At 37.0% G+C, this 26,640-nt stretch overlaps 1 protein-coding gene and 2 long non-coding RNA genes across 3 annotated transcripts in view; 1 reads left to right on the top strand and 2 right to left on the bottom strand.

Annotated features, from left to right (window-relative positions):
* LOC109150759 (putative late blight resistance protein homolog R1A-4) overlaps positions 1-26,640 on the bottom strand; it is a 118,543-nt gene that overhangs the window by 8,974 nt on the left and 82,929 nt on the right. Inside the window, exon 2 of the mRNA XM_019298743.1 lies at positions 19,018-19,053. Within this exon, the coding sequence (XP_019154288.1) occupies positions 19,018-19,053 (36 nt within the window). The remainder of the gene's footprint in view (positions 1-19,017; positions 19,054-26,640) is intronic.
* On the top strand, positions 14,401-25,632 carry LOC109150780. The gene is made up of 3 exons (XR_002049224.1): positions 14,401-14,411; positions 16,437-16,446; positions 25,538-25,632. It is a non-coding gene; the product is annotated as an uncharacterized LOC109150780 (long non-coding RNA).
* On the bottom strand, positions 23,093-24,589 carry LOC109150778. The gene is made up of 3 exons (XR_002049222.1): positions 24,498-24,589; positions 24,249-24,310; positions 23,093-23,220 (listed from the first exon to the last, which is right to left on the bottom strand). It is a non-coding gene; the product is annotated as an uncharacterized LOC109150778 (long non-coding RNA).

Below are 26,640 nucleotides of genomic sequence, written 5' to 3'. Positions count from 1 at the left end.
AGAAGACTTACATACATCGATCTGATACAATGTAAACCGGAATTCGTTGGTCAACGCCAGAGTTTAAATAAACCTGATTTTTAAATTAGCGGTAAGTTGCCTAGCTTCTTTATTTATTCTCATAATTGCAATTTTAGTCCCTAATTAAATTGTAGGACAAGCGCAACTGCGCAAGTGTATTTCTTAATTATCATAATTTTTAAATCTGGCTCTTAATTAGTCCTTAAAATAATTTAATTTATGGTTCAAACATATATTAGATATTAAGACTCTATTATCCATATTAGAGTAGGACAATATTATTCGTGTTAGACTAGGATTGTATCTAGTATCTTTATATATTCGCTCCCTGTACTCTCAAACATTATTATTGAATACAACACAATTATATTCTCATCTGGTATCAGTTAGCTAGGGTTTTCTTTTCCAACATCCATGTTCCTCACTTCGTAGCAGTAGCCGATGGCATCAAACCAAGATACACCGTAAGAAAAGCGGTCCGGTCAACGACGTGACATTGATGATCCGTGTCAAATTTGTAAAGGTTTCGGCCACACGGGAGCCAATTGTGTTTGGCGTTATGATGATCGATGTCAAATTTGTAACCGTTTTGGTCACACGAGAGCCAATTATTTTTGGCGCTATGATGATCCGTGTCAAATTTGTAACCGTTTTGGTTACACGGGAGCCAACTGTTTTCGGCGTTATTCAGGGGCTCCAAGTTTTCAGGCTAATGTGGTCGTCTCTGGTGATAATGGTGATTCCAACAGTCCTCATCAGTGGTTCCTTGACACTGGTGCTACAAATCATGCTACGTCTGATTCTTCTTTGATGACTTCTGCTACAAGTTATGATGGCCCGGAGACTCTGCGAGTCGGCAATGGTACAGGTTTGCATATTGTTAATGTTGGTTATGCTTCGTTAGCTACTGATTCTACGTCTTTTAAGTTACATGATGTTTTGCATGTCCCTGGTCTCTCTTCTTCTCTATTATCTGTCCAGCGTTTTGCAAAGGACAATAATGTTTTCTTTGAGTTTCACCCTATTTGTTTCTATGTGAAAGACATTTTGACCAAGAAGGTTCTTTGTAAGGGACATGCGTCTGGGGGTCTCTACACATGGCCCGCGTCTTCTGCTTCCCCTGCTGCATTTGTTGCTGCACGGTCCTCTTACGTTTGGCACATGCGGTTGGGGCATCCTCATTCTCGAGTCTTACGTAAAATTTTAGCTTCTTCGTCTGTTGATACATTTAATTCTAGTGATCTTCCCAATGTCTGTTCCTCTTGTCAATTAGGAAAATCTTCTCGTTTTCCTTTGTCTCGTGTCAAAACTATAAGTACACATCCTTTGCAATTAATTTATTCAGATATTTGGGGCCCTGCGCCATTACTTTCTGCGTCTAGCTTTAAATATTTTGTGTTGTTTGTGGATGATTACACTCGTTATATGTGGTATTATCCCATGCGTGCTAAATATGATTTGTATGCTATATTTGATAAGTTTCGGTCACTAGTTGAACGTTTCTTTTCTCGCAAGATTATTTTTTTTCAATCTGATTCAGGGGGAGAATATAAAAAGTTTGGTTCCACTCTTGCGTCCTTAGGTATTCGTCACAGGAAATCCTGTGCGTATACTCTTGAACAAAATGGCAGGGTAGAACGTAAGCATAGGCATGTTGTTGAAACGGGACTAGCATTAAGGCTCAATCCTCTGTTCCGTCTCGTTTTTGGGATTATGCTTTTGAAACTGCGGTTTATCTAATCAATAAAATGCCCACTCTTGTCTTATCTGATAAATCTCATCATTATCTTTTGCATTGGTCTCCTCCATCTTATTCATATCTGCATGTTTTTGGGTGTTTATGCTTTCCAAATCTGAGTCCCTATAATCGCAACAAACTACAGTTTTGGTCATCCCCTTGTGTCTTTCTAAGATATCCTCCATCTTTTCGTGGCTATCGTTGTTTAGACACTAACATACACTAACAAGGTTTTTATCTGTCATCATGTGCGATTCGGTGAGGCTATCTTTCCTTTTGTTGCTTATGTGGATTCGCAGGTTCCAAAACCACGACCGGAGCCGTGGGGTGTTGCACCAATTGTTTTTGGTGGTGATCCGACTATTGTCACGGCTCGTGACCTTCCTGCCGCGCCCATAGCCGCTTCTGACCACCATCGCCAGCAGCCTGCTACTGCCGAGCCCGTGACCGAGTCCAAGCGGACAGTCACGGACCAGCCGGCTCCTCGGCCAAGAGGTCGGCCTCGTGGTCGGTCTCATCCCGCGCCCTCACCCGTTCGCTCTCATGGAATGAATACGAGAAGTTCGGGACCACATGATCATGTTGCTTTATCTGCTGCTGCTGTTACTCCTGAACCTACATGTTTTACTCAAGCGGTTAAATTTCCTGAATGGCCGGATGCAATGGATTTGGAATTTAATGCCTTGGTACACAACAATACATGGAGGTTTGTTCCCTTTAAATCAAGTATGAATGTAGTTGGATATACGTGGGTGTTTAGAACCAAGAGAAAGGCTGATGGTTCGATTGAGCGTTACAAGGCTCGCTTAGTTGCCAAGGGATTCAATCTGATTGCCGGTGAGGATTTCTTTGAGACCTTTAGTCCCGTTGTTAAACCGACTACGGTACGTCTTCTCTTATCCCTAGCTATTTCTCGTGGATGGACTATTCGAAAGCTAGACATACACAATTCTTTCCTAAACGGCAATCTCGCTGAGACAGTTTATATGCGCCAGCCCCCTGGCTATGAAGACAAAACGATGCCCGGGCACGTTTGTCTCCTTCAACGTTCTTTGTATGGGCTTAAGAAAGCTCCCCGTGCTTGGTTCACACGTTTGCATGATTTTCTGGTTTCTGCTGGTTTCTCACCTTCCAAGACGGATGTCTCTCTATTTATATATTCACATGGCAATACTCGTCTATATAGTTTCTGGTTTATGTGGATGATATTTTGGTTATGGGATCTGATCCGGATCATGTGACTGCTCTTATTGACAAGTTGGCTCTTGAGTTTATAGTTCGTGATATGGGTGTGCCCTTGTTTTTTCTGGGTATTGGGACCGTTTCGTTGTCTGATGGCATGCTTCTGTCTCAACAACGGTACATGAAGGATATTCTAAAACGGGCAGGTATGGTTGATTGCAAGCCCATGGCTACTCCGATTTCAACCGCGAAGGCCGAGACTGATGTCGTGGTACCATACGCTGATCCCACTCAGTATCGCAGCTTTGCAGGTGCTCTGCAATATCTTACGGTAACTTGGCCTGATCTTTCCTATGCAGTTAATCGTTTGTGTCAGCACATGCACTCTCCCTCTACTGTGGATTGGGCGGCTCTCAAGAGGGTGTTACGGTATGTAAATGGGACACTACATCTCGGTCTTAAGATTACTTATTCTCCTTCTCTAGATATTCATTCATATTCTGATTCGGATTGGGCTAGCAATCCTGATGATTGAAAATCTACTAGTGGTTTTGCTGTATTTTTGGTGACCAATCTTGTCTCATGGGTTTTTCGAAAACAACGTACTGTGGCTCGTTCCTCAACTGAGGCTGAATACAAAGGACTGGCTGATGTCTCTGCAGAGGTTACTTGGCTCGTCTCTCTGATGAAGGAAATCGGGTTTGCGCCACCTTTTGTGCCCAAACTCTGGTGTGACAATCTGGGAGCTACTTATCTGTGTGCTAATCCGGTGTTTTATGCTCGCACCAAGCACATTGAGATCGACTACCACTTTGTTAGTGATAAAGTCGCGAAGAAAGAATTACAAGTCAATTTTATTTCTACCAAAGATCAGATAGCAGATATTTTTACTAAGTCTCTTTCGTCTGTACGTTTTAATTTACTCCGTTGCAAGCTCAATGTTTTGGCTGACCAACCTTGTGCTTGAGGGGGAGTATTAGGACTCTATTATCAATATTAGACTAGGACTATATTATTCGTGTTAGACTAGGATTCTATTTAGCATCTCTATATATTCACTCCTTGTACTCTCACACATTATTATTGAATACAACACAATTATATTCTCATCTTAGAAACCAAAACTGTAATTTTTATAAACCACTATTTTAGTCTTTAGAAATACAAAAATAGTCACTTTTGTGTCTAATTTAGACACAAAATTGCAAGTCATGATAATTAAGGACTAAATTTGTAATTAGTCTATAACTTAAGGATGAAAGAGTAATATACTATTCTTTCTTTAATTTTTTTGACTTAGTGTGAACAAAAAAATCCAAACCTCAAAATTATATTCAAACATTTTAAGTTTTGACAATTTTATATCAAACATTTGTATCATATTACAATTATATTAATTGACACTTAAAATAATACAATTCTTTTGGTTTAGATATTAGTTGGTGGCTATAATGTTTAAACATTAGTTTCTATATATAGAATGCTTTTTATGAGTTGAATTTAGTATTTTTAGTGGTATAAAATAAACAATATAATATAATATGTTTTAAAATGATACTCCGTATTATGTTTTGAATTTTTAAATAATTTGTGTATTGTTAAGATCAATTTGTCTTCTAGTTCGTAGCAATCTCGGGTGAAATGAATATATTAGTATATTGTTGAAGATCATAAAGGAATTGACAAACTAAGAGTAGTAGACTAAGCAAGAAAACATGGGTGTAATCTTCCTCATCTTCTCATTATAATCGAAGGATACACCCATATATATATATATATATATATATATATATATATATATATATATATATATATATAAGGTATAATAATGGCATGCTAATAATGTCCACCATTAATTTATTATTTATAACACTCCCCCTTGGACATTATTTAAAAACTTGTTACGAAAAATCCTATGAAAAAAATCTAAACAATAAAAGAGTATAAACTGTGGGTAATATATTTAAATATTCATGCCTCGTTAAAACCTCACCAAGAAAATCACGTGAGAAAAAAACCTAGCTGAGGAAAAGAGTATGTACATGATATTTGTAACATCATATGTTTATATTAGTTGCCTCATTAAAAACCTTACTAAGGAAAAATCATGTGGGAAAAACTTAGTTAAGAAAAAAAGAGTACAATGTGAACCTTTAGGGTTCAATCTTTAGAATTTTCTAGAGTAGTGTTCATAACCTTTCTTATGAACTAATGAGGCAATTTGCATTTTTGTTCTCAGAATATTGTTGCTCTCCCTGAAGAGAATAATCTTTTTGAACAAATATTTCACCACTCTTCTAGAGTCTATGTGAGTAAAGGAATTTTGGTATAATTATCAATGTTTTGAATTGTACCAAGTAGGATAACTCATGTCTATTGAATCGGTCCAAAAAGTATTAATGACGATATCTGTCAATTGACTTGCTGCTGCAATCCTCATCTTACTTCTTATTGATGTTCATAAAACAAAAGTATATATAAGTTGTAAAGCGATAACAAGATAATAACAGGGTGTAACAAATCTGTACAAAGCACATGGAACCAACAAATTTGTACATCAAGTAAACATTTTACTAAATCAGATATTTATCATTAGACTTTAAAAATATTTAAAACCTAATTAAAATTGGTTCATAGTATGCGCTAAACTTTGTAGAGGAAATAATCATCGTATTCAATATATAGACATTTATGAAATATTAATATTATAATAGAAAATACATATCCAATCTAAGACATGGCATCATAAGGATCAAACAAGAATGCCAATACTAAAACTTACCAAAACGTCATAAAAATACACCAACGTATTTTATACCTTAAGGATATTAATGGATATAGTTAACGTCATTCCTTTTTTCTCTCTTTCAAGGAAATCATCAAATATTACTAGTCAAATCATCACAAACAAGGCTTGATGCGATTGAGAAATTTTTTATCCCAACAAGGTGTTCAAGATTTTTTATCCTTTTATGTTTAAATAAGTCCTTATCTACTTCGAGATATTGGACGACAATTAATATATTGAAAGAGAGAAGGATATACAATATATTCAAGACAGTTTTAGGTGGGCTTTGTTGATTTATAGGAATCCTTCTAAGAAACAATACTTGAGTTTCCAATCACATATACCACTTTTAGGCATGTTTCATACATGTTCTAATAAAACATAGATTATGATAATATATTTTCATTATCCACACTTTCTTCTTCGAGAAGAAAACACTTGGTCAATTTATTGACTATATTAAGTTATAAGAAGGATCATAGTTAGTAATTTTACACTTATTATTTTATTGATTTTCATTCTTCACATTTTGAGAAAATCCATCAGGGATTTTTTTAAAACAAAATTCAATTAACCAGTTACTCATATAAGTATTGTAACTGCGTCTATTAGCTACATATATAATTATACTCCGTATTATTTGTGGCTAGTTTTATTAAATAGCGGAACATGATGCCATGGAAGGATATCCTTATGACCAATATTGGGTCTCTACGTAAAATCCCTTTTTATCTTTCTTAACTCGCTTTTCATGACATCTTCTGGTGTATATATTCCTTTAGCGAATTTAAATTTGAATGCCTTAATTGCTCTTTTCTATCAAAACAGTTAGTACGCTTCGGGCGTTATATATACTACTGTTTTAATTTCTGGATCTAAATTTAAGTATTGTGAGGGATAAGTGCATTTTTGTGTATATTTTTACCCCTTCTTGAACCCATTTTATTTTTGAATTTCTTAAAAACTTGTGTGAATTGTGACTAATTTATGTTGGTTTTATTTCAAGGTGCAATCATTCACAACAAGTGGGGAATTCAATGATTTGTGGGAAGATACGAGCAATTTTTGGATCAAGAGATCGATCAATCAAAGAGTTTGGAATGCATTTAGAAATTTTCAGGAGCCTCGTACCCCCTTTCGTACACCCATCCCCCATCCCATCCGAGATCTGAAAAAGGAAGCATGTGGCATATGCCCTGTCGTACGCCCTTACGCATGCCAATACGTCCATTCCAGTGAACACTAGAATAAATCGTACCCCCTGGCGTATGCCCATCCCTGAGGGCGTCCCACTGTGCTCTGCTCTATTTAGGCGCGTTTTTGTGTCATTTCAACTTGGTTTTGAACCCCATTCGAACCCTAACTATTTTCTACTCTTTCCTTTCATATTTTTGTGTTAGATTAGGTGTAGATTTAGGTTTTTTATCATATTTCAAGCTTGTATTCAAGGATTCAACACTTGGATTCCAAGATTTACCACCAATTTCTTTAAAGAAGTGTTCTTTCCCTTATCTCTTTTCCTTTGCAATGTTTAATGCTTGTGTTTTTGTGTTCTTTATGTTATTTAATCATGAGTAGTTAGTTTATGGACTTGAGTTAGGATTGTATTTTCTATCTTGATGCTTGATTTGTGATTATTGCAAAAAGGGGAAGAACTCTAACCTAGGGTTCTTGAGTTTATGAAGAATTTGTGTTTGTATATTGTTAATGCTTGGTGTACAACATTCATTGGCATGTTTTGGAGGATTCTTGGCCTCAATGAGAGTTGAGTCAAAATTCCAAGCCACTCCTTGCATAAACCCAAATTTTCCTATGAAAATAGGGAAAATTGGGGGTTTTAGATGCTTTGTGTTCTTGAAGAACTTGGAGTTGTTTCACCACGAGAGTGGGGAAATTCCTTGTTCTAATCCTTGTTAATTTGCTCACTTGAGTGACGTATAGACTAGGATTCCTACGTGCATCCTCTCAAATCCTTCGTTGTGTGATTTTCCTTAATCCTTAGATTGTGTTATGCATCTAGAAGAAAATGCTCCCTAGCTTGAGTCCTATTTCTTTATTTTGTGTTTATCTTTGTGTATGTGTTAGTCTTATCACTTCCTTAACTTGTATTTTGCTTAGCTTCTTGTTGATTTCCTTATGCTAGTGCCTAGTTTATTGTGATTGCATATTGCGTGTGTAACACCCCAAAATTTTGAAACTTTTAAAACTTATATATTAAAGGTAAATTCTCATTAAATCCCAAAACAGAGTATTACTAAACATAAGAGTGTGGGGTGCTATGCCACATCTGAGCTGGAGAACTCAGATGCACAGGCTAAACTAACTAAATATCCTCGATACATCATCATGGCACGCAGGCCGAAAGGAAAACTATATATCTAATCGAAGTTCTTCTAGCGCGCTCCGGAAGCTAATCATCTGTGTCAGAAAGCCAAATATATCTGTTCAGCGAATGATGCTGATAACCCACCCCAACGCGTTGAAATACAATATAGGTATATATATATATATATATATATATATATATATATATATATATATATATATATATATATATATAGGAAAACCATTTTGAAGCGGGAAGATATATACTTAGGAGACTCTAGCTTTAAAACCAGGAATAGACTCAACAGGTAGGGATAAGCACATTAAACGAGGATAATCAGTTATATAGAGATAATATCATAAAGAACATGTATCTAAGGTCACCGTTCACTTTCAAATCATTCACATCATTCTTCAATCACCATTCATGTCACACAAGCACACTTTGGTGGCGCCACGGGACAAATCGCATGCCCCAAACATGAGGGTTAGCGCATATAGCTCTAACACGACCCCGCAGCACCCTACCTCATACCGCAGCATGAAGGGGTTGATCGCAACCAACCGTATAGACCGTCGATAGTTTCAACGGCGGATCACAGCCCTACACACCGCTGACGTGCTCAGTCGGTGGACTGTGATCCTTTTTTGAGGACTACGATCCTACACACCGCTTGACGAGCTCAGTCGGTGGGTCGTAGCTGATCAAAGCCCTACACACAGCCTGAGGGACTCATTCGGTGGGCAATGATCTTTGGGGACTACGACCCTACACACCGCTGACACATACACTCGGTGGATCGCAGCCGACCATAGCCCTACACACCGCCTGATCACTCATTTGGTGGGCTATGGCCTTCCTCGGGCTAGTGGCCCTACACACCGTCTAGCGCATCCAGTCGGTGGACCATAGCACACGAGGCCCATGTGGACCGCAGCCAGGAGAATGAACCGCAGCTCATGAGTAACGAATTTGACCGCAACTCAGGAATAACCAATTTGATCGCAACCAAATTGGGGTATCATGCTCACATAACACATAGTAGCACATATTAGCACATTGGGAAGGGGGAACGCGTATAAATAAACTTAAGCGTGTTCATCCACATACTAAGAATAGTCTTAAGGGGTTCATGCATCTTCCTTCTAGGCCAACGGGTTACCGATTCAACTAGCATGCAATACATAAGACTCTTTTATCCTACGAATGGTACCCGAAACATCAAACTAGACTCTTGCACGACAAACGGGGTCCGTTGGGACACCACGGGGGTTGGGGAACATTAAACGGGGAAGCCAAAGTCCCGAGGTGAGCAACGACCAGCGGGTAGCCGGTGGGTGGAGGGCCACCCGCCGGCGATACTCCTCCGGGCAGCGGGTGCCCGGCGGGCAGTCGCCTGCCCGCTGCCGGCGGCGTCTTCTTTGGGCAGCGGGTAGGTGGCTGGTCCCCCTACCCCCACCTACCCCCCACTGACTCTTTGTCAAAATAAACGTCCCGGGATCCTCCGTGGAACCCGAAACCATGCTTAGACACTTTTAAACGCAAATAACGACACCACGTAGACAAATAATAGATCAAAAGCAAGAATCACATAGAACACATCCTATCATGACTTCTAAACATAAACAACACCCGAACATGCGAATTCCCCCCCAAATATATGTCAAGAACATCACAATACCAATTCCAATTCAACCTAGGGCTCTAATCCCATTCAAATCATCAAAGTCATAGTTTATCTTTAACATCAAGAAACATCAAGATTTATCAAGGATCATCACATAAACATCAAGAACCTCTTATCATCATCAAGATCACACATAAAATCATCTCATCAATTATCAAGATCATATCACAATTATCATAGAAGATTTCATCAAGACACAAGCATATAGAAGGAGCCAAAGAGAAGATTATAGCAAGGAAAATAGGTTTTGTTGAGACATGGGTTACCTCTTAGCCTTAATTAAATTCCTTGGCTATGAAGGGTCTTTCTTTAAGATTTCTTCTTTCTTGATTTCTCCTATGGGAATTCTTGAAAATTCTTGTGTGGTGAAAGTTATTGTGGTATGGGTTCTAGGTGCCTCCTATGCCCCTATTTATATATCTAAGAGTCCTAATTAGGGTCTAAATGGTATGGGCTTGCCAATTCTATTCCTTATAGGACTAAGGGGTTGGTTTTAGGGATAAGGGTCCATGGACTATGGTGGACCCCTTTTTAGCTAATTAATGGATTTTAATTCCCTTTTTAGGGTAAGTAATTAATTAATTAGTTTGGTTTAGGGGTCGTAACACGGGGTGTTACAGCGTGTCATATCCCTGAGGATGACATTTCACACCCGTACACTCACCATCACTCATTTTTGCTGCAATCAAAAATTGGCGCCGTTGTCGGGGATTGGTAATTTGGTGGTTTTATGTGATTGCTTGTTTTACTAGCATTAGAGTTTAAGGAATCTTAGGAGACTAATATTTTTCTTTCTTTTGTTTGTTTTTATTATTTAAAGAGCTAATTGTTTTACCTTGTTTGAGTTTCGGTTGAAAGATCCATACTTTGTGCATACACTCTAGATTCAAAAGGGGGAGCTTTGACCACTCAATCAAGAACTTTCACCATGGATGAATATGCATTCCAAGGAGGATATTATGATTCTCAATCTTATGGGGGTAACCAACATGATGGATATGGAGATCCTTGGCTCCTTGCACAACTCAACCCCCACCTCCTAACCATTACTATGATGCTCAATCTCAATATTTTTGTCCACCACAATTTCACCCCCAAAACTCATAATCTCCACACACTCCAAACTAACAAAATTCTTACCCACCACAATCCTACCAGGACTCACCTTACCATTTCCAAGACCCCCAATATGCTTCATGTGATCAATACCCTCACACCCAACAAACATCTCCATACTCCACATACTCTTCTTACCAACCAAACTCACCTCCACCACCCCAAAATCCATACCATCAAGGCTCATCTCTAAATCATTTTTCCCCAACCACTCAATGCTCACCAAGTGTAAGGAGGAATGGATTAGATTAGGAGACATTAGCATGCTAAGCGTTGGGGAGTCACTATTGTACCCGATGGTGACATTGAGGATGGGGGCTATCCCATGAGACCGAGTGAAGAAGAGTATGCCAATAATCAATGGGAACCTCAAGAGTCACTCTATCAAGAACCTCAACAAGAATGCCAACCATTTGATCAAGATCCCGAGATGAAGTTGATGATGGCCAACATGTTTATGCAAATGAATGAGCTACAAGTTCAAGTAGACAACATGATGGCTCAAATACAAGGTTTGGTAACTCAAGAACCTGTTCAAGATTTGTCTTCCAATGGGGAGGTTCTACAAGAGTTGCTCTTGCCAAACGAAGGTCATGTGGTTGAAGCAAATGAGAAGATAGGTGAGGAGCTCAAAGATAAAGATGAAGATGATGAGGTTTATGATGAATGCATTGAGATGGAAACACCAACTTGGGGAGAGATAATAGGGTTGCAAGGGAATGGTGATAATGAACAACTAGAAAATGGTCTAATTGAAGAAGTGCAAGAAAATGATGTTGTTGAGGAAGAAACAAAAGATGAGAGTGTTGAGGAAGAAAGAGAAGAGAATATGGAAGTTGGTGACAAGGATCATATTGAAAGTTGTTTATTTGAAGAGAATTTGAAGGAAAGTGTAGTTGGGAGAACACAAGGCTTAAATGAGGAACTCCCTTTAATGGAGCACGTTGAGAATTTTAGAAGAGTTTGGGAACCGGGAGGAGTTAATGGTTTTGAGAGTATTGGCCCACATTGGCCGATATTCATATCTAAGGACTCCCAATTCTTATTTGTGAATGACAAAGTCACAATGTTCTCCCTGCTTATTCAAGATGGGAAATGTCAAGAAGAGAAAATGTGTGGAACTCAAGAGAATGATCAAGCTCTTGATTATTATCAAGATCCGAGGTTTAGAAAGAAGACATCATCTGATTTGTGGATTAAAAATGGATTTGAGGAATGGGCATGCTTGAAGTTTGATTTGGATGAGCATTATTTCTTAAGATTTGAAGTGGTGATGTTGAGCTTAAGGGAACATATTGATGGCCACCACTTGAAGAGCTATTTGGAAGAAAAGGTTGAAGAAAAAGAGATGAGGATTGAAGAAGAGAGCATATTCTTGGAAGTGGAACATTGCAATTTTTTTAGGAGAATATGCTACTTTTGAGCTTAAAGGGGTTTCTTAATGCCCGACATTTAAGGCAATTTATTGAAGTGAAAGTGGATAGAAAAAAAGAACTCATCTTCATCCAATCATACATGGATAGTTCCTTGAGAGGTTGAGTCGAGCTAGTGACGTTAAACTTAGCGCTTCATGGGAGGCACCCCATGTTATCTTTAATTTTATTGCACTTTACTTTCTTCTTTATTTTTCTTAGCACTTTTATTTTTGATACATCTTGCTTTCACTTGTGCTTTCATGTCTACATGCTCTTGACTCTAGGAATGACACTAAGAGTATGTTCAATTCCAAGAAGGCTTTATGATGATTCTTTGGCACAAGAAGATTCATTAATTAGGGGAGGCTCATCTACCTTTTCTTCTTTCTTTAATTGCTTATAGTGCTTTACTTGGTGTAGATATTAGAGATTGTGCTCCTTGTGCTTATTGTGCTATCCTTCCTCCCTTGTTCTTTGTTGTCTTAAGCGCAGTGGGGTGGCGACCGACTTCATTGTTCAAAAAATGTTAGCTGCCATGGTGGCGGTCATCACCATCTGTGACACAGACAGTGCGTCATTAAATCGTAGGGGTACCTTAGGATGTTGTTCGCGGCTTCCATGGTTGCATCCCGGTTACCGCTTCTTCTTCATCGGACTGTAGTGGAGAAGGGGAAGAACCTTTCATCCTCACCGCTGCAAGTTCAGGCGGCAATACTGTCCTGGTGTCACGCAGGGGATTCTACTGCAAATTTCCCCTTGTTTCCGGTCGAGCGGCGGAGAAGCAGATGGAGGAGAACAGACGCGTAAGGCATTGACGCTAGCTGTTCTTGCCACTCCTGTTCGATCTAAGGCGTGCGTTAAGGGGCTTCGCGGCTGCCATTTATTTTCTTCTTCTACTTCCGGTTATTCGTTGTGAGCTTCGCCGCTGGAACAAAAGGATCCGGTGATGCTTGGAAGAAGACAGACGAAGGAGTAGTGGAGTATTGCCTATTGTTTGGTACATTCCTTATTAAGCAATTTACTTTTATTATTTTTTTTACCATAAATATTTGTTTTATTTAATATTACATATTAATTATGGTAAATGGTAATTATTTAGTTTATTATTACCATATTTATATTACCTAATTTAATATTGTATATTATTTTGGCAAATGGTAAATGTATAGTAATTGCTTGTTTTGGAATATTGATGTCCTTTAGTTTCATTTTTTTTTTTTTTTTTTTGCATCAAATTCATTATGAAATTATCATTCAATTCGGAGCAAATATTAAATTTTAATTTAATATTTTTTGAGAATAACAACTTAATTCATTAAATCATCAGCAAGACAACGAATAAGAAAAGGAGGACGGACATCAAGTCACTCCCCGCAATCTGACACAGAAACGACCCCCCTAGCAACAGCGTGGGCGGCGCGATTCGCAGATCGCGACAAAACTAAAACCAACATCCATAATAGATGATGCTAATTCTTTTAATTTGCTATTTGAATTTTAATTTAATATTAAGGTGCAGATTAAATTGTCTAAATTATACCAAGACTATATGGTCTAATAGTACCCGGGTTGGACTTCCATTTGGAAGGTTGTGAGTTTGAGCCTTAGTGGAGACATTACTGGTTCTTTATGTTTCAGTAGGTTGAGAAAGTATATAAACAGATACCACATTGTGATAAAGCCAGTACCATCCAAAAAAAATATTGTCGAAGCATGTGGCATCCAACCATTTTACCGTCAAACTTTGAAGCGTTTTTGGAAAAGTTACAATCATTTTCTTGTGTAGTAGTCCTTTGACAAGCTGTAGTAGTCCTCTTCGTCGGATCCTAATCAACTTATTCCTGTGGTAATCAGTCTGTTTTTCTGCTTCATTGAAGATTTGATGAAGCCTGAGCAGGCAAGCTGTTACATGAAGACTATCCTTTGCTAGACAAATGGCAGTCAACTCCATCTCAATCCTTTCTTCTGCTTTGAACGATGCATCTCTCATCTCTGCCTCTAAATCTTTCATCATCCTCACCCTCGCATCATCATAGGGGATCTCAGATTTCTCAAGACTTTGTTGCAGCTGTTGGATATAATCCATTCAAACAATCGGCCTTAATTATTGGGGAGCCAACAAATGACTTCCATCATTTGTGTACATGATGTGGCTAAATGACCTTTTGTCATTACCACTTCCCTTGCTTGTAGCTATTGTGTAGTTGGGACAAAAGGTGTCTTCACCTTCCTACACACTATATAAACAAGCAAGGAAATCTTGTCTAAAGGCAAGAAAAAAGCTTCTTCCTTCTTTCTATATAAGAATTAATATATATTATAATATAATATATATAATTCGTGTCTATCGGTTAAGGCCTGAGCAATAGTGAGGTTCGCCTACGTGATTGCTAGTGCAAGCTATCCGTAGTAGGTCTGTGTAGCCTGTCGAAAGCGTGCCAGGATTCTAACTGCACCGTTACTGGGCAAATAACGCTTTTAAGGTAGTGTTATTGTAACACGGCACAGATTTCCTTTCAACCATACACCAATAGTGTCCGTGCTTCTTAAAAGGCTTCCAGATCGTGCGTTGACGTTGCTATTTTCCCCAACAGTTAAAAGCGTTATTGTGCAACAGTCAACCTTTAGCATTATGGCACCTTCTGTCATACCGGATCTATCAAAAATCACCGCGCTTGATGGGAAAAATTACAGCAGGTGGGCTCAAAGAATGCTTATTCTTTTCGAACAATTAAAGTTGGTTTACGTGCTATATTCAGTTGCACCTGAACCTACTCCAACAGTGTTCTCTCCGTTTGGTGCTACAAAATGTAATCATGAACCTGATTACACTCCGGGTGAAAAATCGAGAGAAAGCAGTCCTGAAATAGATTACATTCCGGGTCAAGAACCGGGTGTAACTCTGATTCAATTTATAATTGACAATGCGGCAGCCAGAGGATACCTGCTGTCACAAATGAATGACGATTTGTTCGACATCTATGTCAAACAAAATTCGGCAAAAGTCATTTGGGAATCACTGTCAGGAAAGTACGGTGCCAATGGAACTGAAAATCAAAGTGTCAGAACCGTCTACAACGAAAGGAGTAGAAAAATCAAGAAGTTTAAAGGAAGGTGTTTTGCGTGCAGAAAGCAAGGACACCGAGCACACCAGTGCTACCATCACAAGGGCAAAACTAGCAAAAGTCAATCTGACAGAGCAAGATGAGTATTGAGTCTCTTTAAATAAATAGTTATTTTGAGTAACTATGTTTGCTCTAGTTCTAAGGGTTCGCATGAAGTATGGTTATCTTAGTACTGAATTCTAGTTGAGCTGTCTAGATTTTGATTACTTAGTAGTACTTATTTCTTTAGTATTTTGAATACTAATGACATTGATTGAAATAATTCGTGCATAGATATTGCTCAAACTTTTTACTAAAATTATTTGTATAAAAAATAAGAGCATATATCATAGGCTTCAATTGTAATTTAGTGAGAACATGGAAAAGTCATTATTTTTGAACACTCTGTCTAGGAAGATGGTTTTTAAGTAAACTTCGGTTTCACCACTCGACATGGGAGTTTTAAGAAGTAGGATGTTGATCATGCAGGCTAGTTAGAGCGCCACTTGATCTTTACCTGAAATGAGGATGACTTTCATATGTTGCTAATACAATCAAAGCCTTGCAATAGAAGTTGTTGAAGTACTGCAATAGTAATATTGATCTGCATCCTATGAATGCTTTATATGAGCTTTAAATTCCTTAAGGGAAGGAAAAAATTGTGCTAGTGGCAACTCTGAAGTCTAATTGTTGAGAGATATTCCGAATAAATATGAACTCAAACATATTCCTTTTGTATGAGATTAATTTCTTATATGAATATGATGTGAAATTTGTGATTATGTTGTTCAACTTGATGTAGCATGTGGACAACATTATTTCTATGGCTTACTAACAATGAGCATTTGTATATATATTATTTAAACTCTTGGTTGAGTCATATTGAAATACCTATAATTCCTAGTTAAAGGGTAATTGTGATCAATTGAAATAACCAAGTTTGTTGAAATATATTCAACTGTTGAGCATGTATCAGGCAGAGTGCGAAGCTTCTATAATGCTCCACAAAGCAAATCGGCAAAACTCAGTCTACAAAGGAGCTAAAGTTGGGAACCAAAGATCAGTCTGAGTAAGAGATCAAATACGTTTGACAAAAATATTTGTAAGTGTTGCATTGTGGGGGTAATAAACTCCTTATATTTTCATCAAAAGTTTCTCTGTGGTATTGATCGAGAATAATGATGAAAGAGAATGTTTCATGTTAAACATGAAAATCTCAAGGGATTATTTACGAGTAAACGAAGTACTCGTCAAAGTGCATGTAAGTTTGGTCAAGAGAATCAACTTACTTGAGGGCTAATTATGAGGATTAGTCGTTGACTCATTGGAAGGACTTAAAGTCCAAGTGGTAATGAATTCGTGGTGGATCCCACTTCTGTGGTCAAACGAAACCATGAAAGGAGTTACAAAATAGTACACTAGTTGGTCATTCCGACAGTGTGTGTACCTGTGAGGTTGAGCTACAGCTCTTAATGAATTCATAACTCTTTGAGAAAGGGTGGTCTTGTTGAGACAAACTTAATGAATTCACCGCATGTGAGGTTGAGCTACAGCTCTTAATGAATTCATAACTCTTTGAGAAAGGGTGGTTTTGTTGAGACAAACCTAATGAATTCACCGCATAATGACATGAGTACAAAGTGCTCGTGGTGCCCATAGATACTCTGTAGCCAGTCATGGTGGTCTGCGTTGAGATAGACTTGACGGAGTTGAAGGTCTATCCTAGAATAGACCTAACAGGGGATATCTCAGGGTCAAGAGTATGACCTCACATATTTTAAAGCGACCAAAGCAAATTAAGTGCGTTAAGTTCAAACTTTGTCTATTCGATGAGTTCAAGATCAAATTCACTCCCGTTTAGAGAAGTACTTAATGTCACTATATGACAGTTCAAGTTTTATACACTGGCATGAAAATTTGTTTTGATCGTTGTCAGGCAATGACAACATCAGCCTAAGTCCCTTAATGGTGGGGGATTGTTGGGAGCATTTAAAAGGAAAGGCTTCCTTTTGCCTATCCATGTTGTCCCACATTGGAAGTTTAGCCTCTTATACTCAATTGGGATGGTCTATGTTGAGATAGACCTAAAGAGACCCCTAACTTGAGTAGAAAAGGGCTAACCGCCTCTTATGAAAGATAATGGGGTTATCTCAAGAAGCTGAGTGGCTAAGAAACATGGTGATAACCGTGTAATTGTGGGGGTGTCCAACACCTTCACCACATTGTGATTCACAAACTGTCATTTGCGTTGCCAATAACAGTGCCTGTGATAGAAAGAAAAGACTTACAACTGATTTATGTCTTTAACTACTCTATAAGCCTTTAATGGTGGTCTATACTGAGATAGACCTGATAGAGTTAAAAGTCTGTATTGAGATGGACTTCACAAGACGCAAAATCTATAATGTTGTAAGACTTGTCAGAGTTAAAAGTTTATGTTGTGATAGACTTTGACAGGGTATAGTAGAAGTCTATATTTGAGACAGACGTAACATTCTTTAATACTAAGGGTGTTCATAAGAAGTCAAAGAGTTTGACTTTTGTAGGACCTGCTTTTTGAGTTGGTGTGTGCATTCGAGTTCAAAATTTATCTAACCGGTGAGTTCAAGGTTCACATCACTCTCGGGAAGAAAATTACTCAGTGTCACTACGTGTCAGTTCAAGTTCTCAATCACTGACATTAAGATCAACTCATTTGTATTGCTCAGACATTACCTTCTTCTAGCCTCTACTTTGAATGTGTGGGGGATTGTTGGATATAATCCATTCAAACAATCGGCCTTAATTATTGGGGAGCCAACAAATGACGGATTCCGTCATTTGTGTACATGATGTGGCTAAATGACCTTTTGTCATTACCACTTCTCTTGCTTGTAGCTATTGTGTGGTTGGGACAAAAGGTGTCTTCACCTTCCTACACACTATATAAACAAGCAAGGAAATCTTGTCTAAAGGCAAGAAAAAAGCTTCTTCCTTCTTTCTATATAAGAATTAATATATATTATAATATAATATATATAATTCGTGTCTATTGGTTAAGGCCTGAGCAATAGTGAGGTTCGCCTACGTGATTGCTAGTGCAAGCTATCCGTAGTAGGTCTGTGTAGCCTGTCGAAAGCGTGCCAGGATTCTAATTGCACCGTTACCGGGCAAATAACGTTTTTAAGGTAGTGTTATTGTAACACGGCACAGATTTCCTTTCAACCATACACCAATAGTGTCCGTGCTTCTTAAAAGGCTTCCAGATCGTGCGTTGACGTTGCTATTTTCCCCAACAGCAGCAAGCCCAGATTTTGATGGAGAGAAACTATCTTTTGTTTGACTTCAAGCCACCTCCCAGAGCCAAGAAGTCAAAAGTATAGTATCCCAAGGAAGCTGCTGATTTCCATAAATCCTGGGGAAGCAAGCCTTTGTATGAAGACGCGTTGATGACGCTTCTTCGTCCAACTCCATTATCTCTCTTATCCGAACCTCAAGATTTTGTTGCAACACGCCAAGATTTTCATTTTTGGCATCTCTGAATCTCTGATCTGTGCCTCTAAATCTGCAAGCTGTTGCAGCTTTTCACTTTTAATCAACTTCTTCTTCTTGGGGTAATAATCAGTCCATTTTACTGCTTCATTATTGAAGAAGACGCTTGGTCCAACCCCATCTCTCTCATCTCAGCCTCTGCATCATCATTGCCAATCTCGGATTTCACAAGAATTTGCTGCAGCGAGCCAATATTTTCATTAGTGGCAGTTGCCTAGCTTCTTTCTTTCTTGTCCTAATTGCAATTTTAGTCCCTAAATTATAGGACAAGCGCAAGTGTAGTTCTTAATTATCATAATTTATAAATTTGGTTCTTAATTAGTCTTGAAAATGATTTAATTTGTGGTTCAAAAAAAATATTAGAAACCTCAATTGTAATTTTTATAAACGAGTATTTTAGTCTTTTGATAAAGAATATACCTTGGTGTACCTACTCATACGTACTGAGCATCTGCTCGGATCCGACTCTACATGTAGTGAGGAACTTTTCCCGACGTGATTCTACGCCGAGAGAGTACTGACCAATCGTGTTGGGTAAATAAGGTGGAAAAAATCTAAAAAATAATAATCCTATGAAAAGATTATTATTATATGGGAAAAGCAAAAAAACAGGGAAGGGAAAAGGTGGATGATTTGGGTAGTGGTTAGCACGAGTTTGAACAAATCGTTCTTTTCCTTATAATCTTATTTGCTACCTCCACAACTGCTAGGAGCGTTGTAGCCTAGGTTTCCCAGGATAAAACATGCTATAATTCACTGTTTGAGCATCCAAACAATGAATCCTGAGAACAAAGCAAAGATAGAACACAAGAAGCTAAAGAAAGAGTAGAAGCAGAGTTTTGGAAGCTAAAACGTAGTGGAATTCCTTGGATTTCTTGTTGTGTAAAAAGTTCCTGCCCTACCTCTCTTTATATAGGGCTGTTGGAGTGATATCATTCAACATGACAATTAAATTGGTATTAAAACCAATTGTGTAACACCTGCAACAGCCACCCACTAAGAGAAAAATTAAATTCAGAATTCAAAAATTGGAATTAAAAGAATATTAATTCCGTAATGGATGAATTTAATCTTCACAATTGGTTTTAATACCAATTTAATTGCTGGTGGTATCATTTTCCAACCAATATAGCCACTGGTGGTATTAAACGATTTTCTTTTCATCTTTATTTAATTATTTATGATGATTATGATTAGGTAAAATTTTTCCCTAATCATTTTGCTTTAATATATATAGAGATAGAGATAGAGAAGAGAAGAGAAGAGAAGAGATAGAGATATAATATATAATATATAATATATTTTATAAATTAATGATATAGACATGTTATGTTGACTAATTTAATAATTATGTTGATGTTGATTTGATTTGTAATTAAAATTACATGAATTTATAAATTAATGTGAATACAATAAATGCTTTCACACTTTGAAGGGAAAAATTTTCCCGAATCATTTTTCTTTAATATATATAGAAATAGAGATAGAGATAGAGATAGAGATAGAGATGTTTTTCATTTGCAGAGTTGGCGGAGTGCTGAACCTAGTTCTTCCCTTATTAGCTTCTTACCATTCTTGTAATATTTATTTATTTCAACTTTCATTCCAGTTTTGTGAATATGTGATTTTTTGCTGAATACTAAATTGTGATTTGTGAGACAAATTGGCAAGTGAAAACTGGGACAATGGCTTGACAACAAGAAATATTACTGCCCTTGATTCCTTTTCATAAATTCCATATATGAGGCCCGTTGACTGCCTTGATTAAAAAATAGGTATCAATATCAGTGTAGTAGACCTTTAAGACTTTTACCTTATTCATTGAATCTTGAGTGCAATATGGTCTTATAGTCATTTGATTTGGTATATCACTCACCCTTATTCTCATTTTGTTCTTAGTTCTTAAATCTTGACTTCTTTGTTTTTACTAATTATTATTTTACTAACTCCAGTTGTTGCCAATGGTTATGATGATGCTTCACCATTTTTCTGAATCAAAAGATTTTGGGTTGGTATGTTACTCATGAGTTTTTGGTTTTATTCCAAAATTCAAGTAACAATCTGCCCCCAATCTTATTTTGATATGAAAAAATAACAATCTAAGTCTTTTTCCTTTTTCAGCACTACTGTAAATCTGTAATTTCTATAATAGATTTATTTAACTTGTGTTTGTCTTTTATAGTGGTGGCTATTAACTAATGATTTTAAATTTGAACAGGAAGATGGCGAGTGTTGAGTCGTTGTTGACTGCTAACTGCCAAATGATGTTGATTTTGTGATTCATGAAGTTGTTGTAATTTGTAAACATAAAATTTGGAGTTTTGGACAATATAACTTTGGAAAATGTAATTTTGTATATTTCTAAATTTGTATTTTGGTTTTTGTATATTTTTGAACTTTTAAGTTACTTCACTTAATTGCCTTTAACAATTAAGTTGTAAGTTCTAACAGGAAATTTGTAAGTTAAGTTCACTTAATTAGTTGTAAGGTTGATCTTCAAGTAGTTTAGTTTGATTGTTTTATTATTATTTTTTTAATTCGAACAAAATTGAAATTCGATAAAAATCGATCAAACCCAAAAAATGTTTATCCAATGTGATTAACTACTAAAATTAAATGGATTGGATATATATATAATAAAAATCAAAAATCAAACGACTTGATGGTTCATAAAACCAAATCATCCAAACCTAACCGCTGCACAAGGCTAAAAATCATGGGCTTCCCCTTAATGTGTGCAGGGATAGTCCTCTAGCAAATTATTACGTGTACTGTGATCCACAGAGTTGTGTGGACCATGGATCAAAACGACGTCGTTTTGATGTAAAGAAAAAAAATTCCACTAATCAATAATGATGTGATTTGCTCAACCGTTTATCACCACTGGAAATTATGGAATTTCCTACCACCTGAAAGTGATCTTAAATCAAGTTAAAAGCCTTGTTCCGACCACTTTTGGTATCCGGAAAAACCTTTGTTGATATTTCCGACCACTTTTTGCTTTTAACTTGATTTAAGATCACTTTCAGGTGGTCGGAAATTTCATAATTTTCAGTAGTGAATGTATTAGAATAACGAACCTTCTGTTATAAGATAATGTATTTTATAAGTTAGAATAATATACTTTATGCTTTAGAATAATATACTTTATGTGTTAGAATAATGCACTTTATATTTATGTGTTAGAATAATAAACCTTTTATGGTAAGATAATGTATTTTATGAGTTCGAATAATGTACGTTATGAGTTAGAATAATGTACATTATGTGTTAGAATAATATACCTTTTGTATAAAATAATGTATTTTATAAGTTATAAAAATATATGTTGCAACAGTGGAGAGGAAAATGCAGGTCGGGTGAAAAATTATTGCGCGACCTAACAACATCGTCTCTAATGAGGAAACGGTGTTGTTTTTGGACCATAGTTTGAGTTGGGCTTCTTTTGCTATTTATTTTTTGATGTCTTTTTGGCAAATTATGGTCCACATAGTCCATAATGACGTCATTTTGATGTTTAAAAAAAAAAAAATCTTTACTTGCTCGCGTGTTAGAATAATTAATATTTTGGGGTAAGATATATAATGTATTTTATGATTAAGAATAACAAAAGTTTTGGAAAAAAATAATGGTAGCTTAGTAACAAGACTATTTGTTACTTGTACTTTTTCAGCAACTAACTTAGTTTTTATACAATTTTTGCCCTTCATTGGTGTGCTTTAACGATAAAGAAGCGTTCTTTGGTTGAAGTTGATTCGCTCGTTCTTGTTCGCATTGTTTCCTCGTTATCGGCAGAGATCCCGTGGAAGATTAAAGAAGTTGTTGTCTTCATTTGCTCTTGCCTTATGTCATGGGGCTCTACCTTAACGCATGTCTATCGGGAGGCTAACCAGGTGGCTAACGCTCTTGCCTCGGAAGATCTCGGTTGTGGCTCGCCCTCTATTTTTTGCTCTTTAAATTCTTTACTTGTAAGGGTCAAACTAGTTTGGTTGTATGATCTTTGGGGTTTCGCATCCCATCCACTTATTCGTTTTTTGAATGCTACTCACTTATTCGTTTTTTGAATGCTACTCACTTATTCGTTAATAATACTGATTTCCTTTCAAAAAAAGTCTAAGCTAGGAAACATTGACAAAATTTTAGAATTTGACAAAGTCAACATAGTACATAATTTTGTGTTCAAGTACAAAGATGTATCTCACAAAATATTGTCCAAGACACCTATAATACTATCAGTTGTCACCAGCATTTTCAACAGCATGCATTATCACAACTCCTTTTGATCTTCCACCACCATAACTCCAATATTATCCTCAGCATTATCTTTGACAGTCCACACCAAAATTTACAAACAAATAAAGTACAAATACAGAGATGTTTTCCAGACATATCATATCTTGATAGGTATTTATTACATTTGTAAGGGCGTCTCAATCCCTTCTCCCCTTACATCCCCATTTTGTGGGCCCAACTCCGATCCTCCAGATCACCGTGTTTTCCCCTCCCTTATTAGCAAATCTCTTACACAGTTCCCACATCCAGCAATGCTATGGCAGCATCCATCAGATCTCTGAGAAGCCCGCATAGACGGCAATTTATATCCTACACCATGGCGCACGTTGCATTATGCGTCCAGATGCAAAACGACGTTGTTTTAATTTTTTTTTTTTTTGAAATCCCCCCCCCCCCCCCCCCTCCCAGTGAATGGCAGTAGTTTTTTCTTTAAAAAAAAAACCCGCTGTTCAAGAATGTACATAATGTTATACTAGAATACACATAATTGTATACATGAATGTACATAATTATATAACAAAATATACATACTCTTTTTAAAAGATAATACACATAATCTAACATAATACATAATAAACATAAACTTTTAACATAATACACATCAACTCTTAACATAATACACACAAATTTTCTGATTCGGATGTACATAATTGTATAAAAAGAATGTATATAATTGTATAAAAAATGTACATTACTGTATGAACCAATACACATAACTTTGTGAACAAATACACATAACTTTGTGAACAAATACACATAATCCCAGCAACTTTCTACCGGGCCTCCCAAAACGACGTCGTTTTGGGAGGCGCGCGGCGCACAGTGCTATGTGCGTCGTGGTGTAGGGTATAACGATTGCGCATAGACCATTTCAGCTCACTATGCACATTCAAAATTTGTCATGTCTTCCTGCAATTTCTCCAGGCCTTCCTATATATACTTTCAAAAAGTGAAGAGCAATAAGCTTAATTCATTTTTTTATTTGACACAGTACAGAAAAACAACCAAAATAAACAGTAGTTATATGTACTCATACAACATACATACCTACTGCTATTCATTCATTTGTGATCACTTCCTCCTCAATCCTTTTACCATATATCGTAAGTCTGAAAACAATAAATTCGGTAAAAAGAAAAGGTGAACACAGTTAGATAGATAAGGAAATATGATATAGAAGTGAGAGAAAACAGATCAGATAGATGATTATCCATTGCAATCACAGCCATGAAGAATTCAAGTAGTATGAAGTGCATGTTAAATGGTGAGAGATATATCATAGGGATAGAAAGAGACCAAAATATTTTCGGAACGAACAAGGAGGGCATCGTTTCCATAGATGTTGTTTTGCTCTTCTTGAATCCACTTTGCAGAAGCCAAAACGGAATCCCCACATTTGCTTAAATGAATCAATGTTAGAGTGGTGATATCGGCAAAACCACGAGGGATTTCTTTCAACCAATAGCTCTCACTTATCTCTAAACATTCAAGCACAGGGAAATGGTCACCCACAACATTCCAATATTGGAGACATCTGCTTTTAATTACCAACCTCTTCAATCGACGGAATCCTTCATCATATGTCTCCCACTTTTCACCTGTGCAAGCATGTATCAGTTTTAGAACCTCCAGATTAGGTAACATACTAATAGGGCTCAGCTCACTCCACTGCAGATAAGACTCCAAGATGCTCAGCTTCTTAAGATTTGGTAAACTAGTTGCACATGGGAATTGGCTCAATGGAATATGTTTGAGATAACCCCAATGTCTGATGCTTAGTGTCTCAACCTGCCCCAAGTGCACAACATTATAAAACCAATCTAGATTATTAACATAATTTCCACCATCAACCCCCAATTTTTTAAAATTCGGAAGCATTGTAAACATATCCTTTGTACATAACTTAGAATCCAACCAAGATATATTCTCTAAGTTTCTATGAACAACCGACGGGCTTTCTAATGAAAAAATTCGTCCAATGCAAAAATTCTTTAATAATGGCATTTTCCAAATTCTAGATGTCTCAGAGGAATCCATTGTAACACCAGCCCCACAAACAATAAAACTTTGCATATTCCAATGCTCAAAGAGCTTTACATCAAAATTATTAAATATAGACAAAGCTAAGTATCTCAAATGAACAAGATTTTCAAGCACATTTAGTGCCATATCTCCTTTTGAAAGTGTACCTCTTATGTCTACTACTCTTAGTAGTTTCAAGTGTGAAAATAGACAACGAGGTTCCACTGAATGCCAATAATAGTCAAGATGTTTTAAGAGAAAGGAATGAGATTTATGAAAGCACTCATCTTCAAACCTGACATCAGTACAGAGAGATGTTGATATATGACTTATCCAACGACAAGGTTTTTTAATTCCAATGACATTCAAGAGATTTTCAAGTCTAGCTTCTCTTAAGCACAAATCTCGCAACAGATCATGGATCCCTATCCTCTTCATTTCCCCATTGTAGCTTTGTTTGCTAACTATGACAAGACTTCTATCAACAAGATAGATCTTGCAATCATTCCATGGCCACTTTCTCCATATTCACATTTTTCACAGTGCTAAAAAATCCCTCTGCCACCCACAACCTAACCAACTTCTTCACAGGGATCTCATAATCTTCCTCAAAATTTCCAAAATATAAAAAACAAGCTTTTAAGTGATGGGGTAATTGGTTGTAACTCAGATATAGTATTCTGGAACATGCATCATTAGAATCATCAGTTACACTTTTTGCAACAAATTTCCACTTCTTATCCTCCTCCTCTGTATTGGAGAGAAGACTAGCTACTACAGTAATAGCTAGAGGTAATCCTTTACATTTCTTCACTATGTCTCTACCAATTTGCTCAAACTTTGAAGTAAATTCTATTTTACCAAACACTTTGCAATAGAGACTCCAACTTTCATCGGCATCTAAGAAAGGCATGTTAATGATAGAGTTACCTGAGCTAGCGTATTTAGCCACCTCTTTGAGTCGAGAAGTCAATAGTATACAACTTCCATCATTATCATCTGGGAAACATCTTTGAACACTATCCCAAGCAGTAGTGTTCCATATATCATCAATCACTATCACATATCGCTGACCTTTCAAACATTTATACAGCCTTTCAGCTAATTGGTATAGGTCAGTGCTCTGTTCATGGAGTTCATCTCTTGAAGCTGCAATAACACAACCAATAAGGCATAGGAGCATTCGTTCCAAGTTATACTCTTGCGATACAGGAACCCATGCTCGCTTGTCGAAATGAGAAGTAATTGATGGATCTACATAAAGTTTGTGTGCTAAAGTGGTCTTGCATATTCCTCCCATGCCAACAATGGAAACAACTTGTCTCCGCTTAGTTGATTTCTGCGTGAGCTTATCCAATATCGTCATGAACACCTCGTGGCATCCCACCATTCTACTGTCCAACTTTGAAGCTTTTTT

This window comes from Ipomoea nil, unplaced genomic scaffold (assembly GCF_001879475.1).
Source record: "Ipomoea nil cultivar Tokyo-kokei standard unplaced genomic scaffold, Asagao_1.1 scaffold2280, whole genome shotgun sequence".
Taxonomy (NCBI): domain Eukaryota; kingdom Viridiplantae; phylum Streptophyta; class Magnoliopsida; order Solanales; family Convolvulaceae; genus Ipomoea; species Ipomoea nil.
The sequence above is the reverse complement of the archived record's forward strand: the minus strand, read 5'-3'. Positions and strand labels throughout refer to the sequence as shown.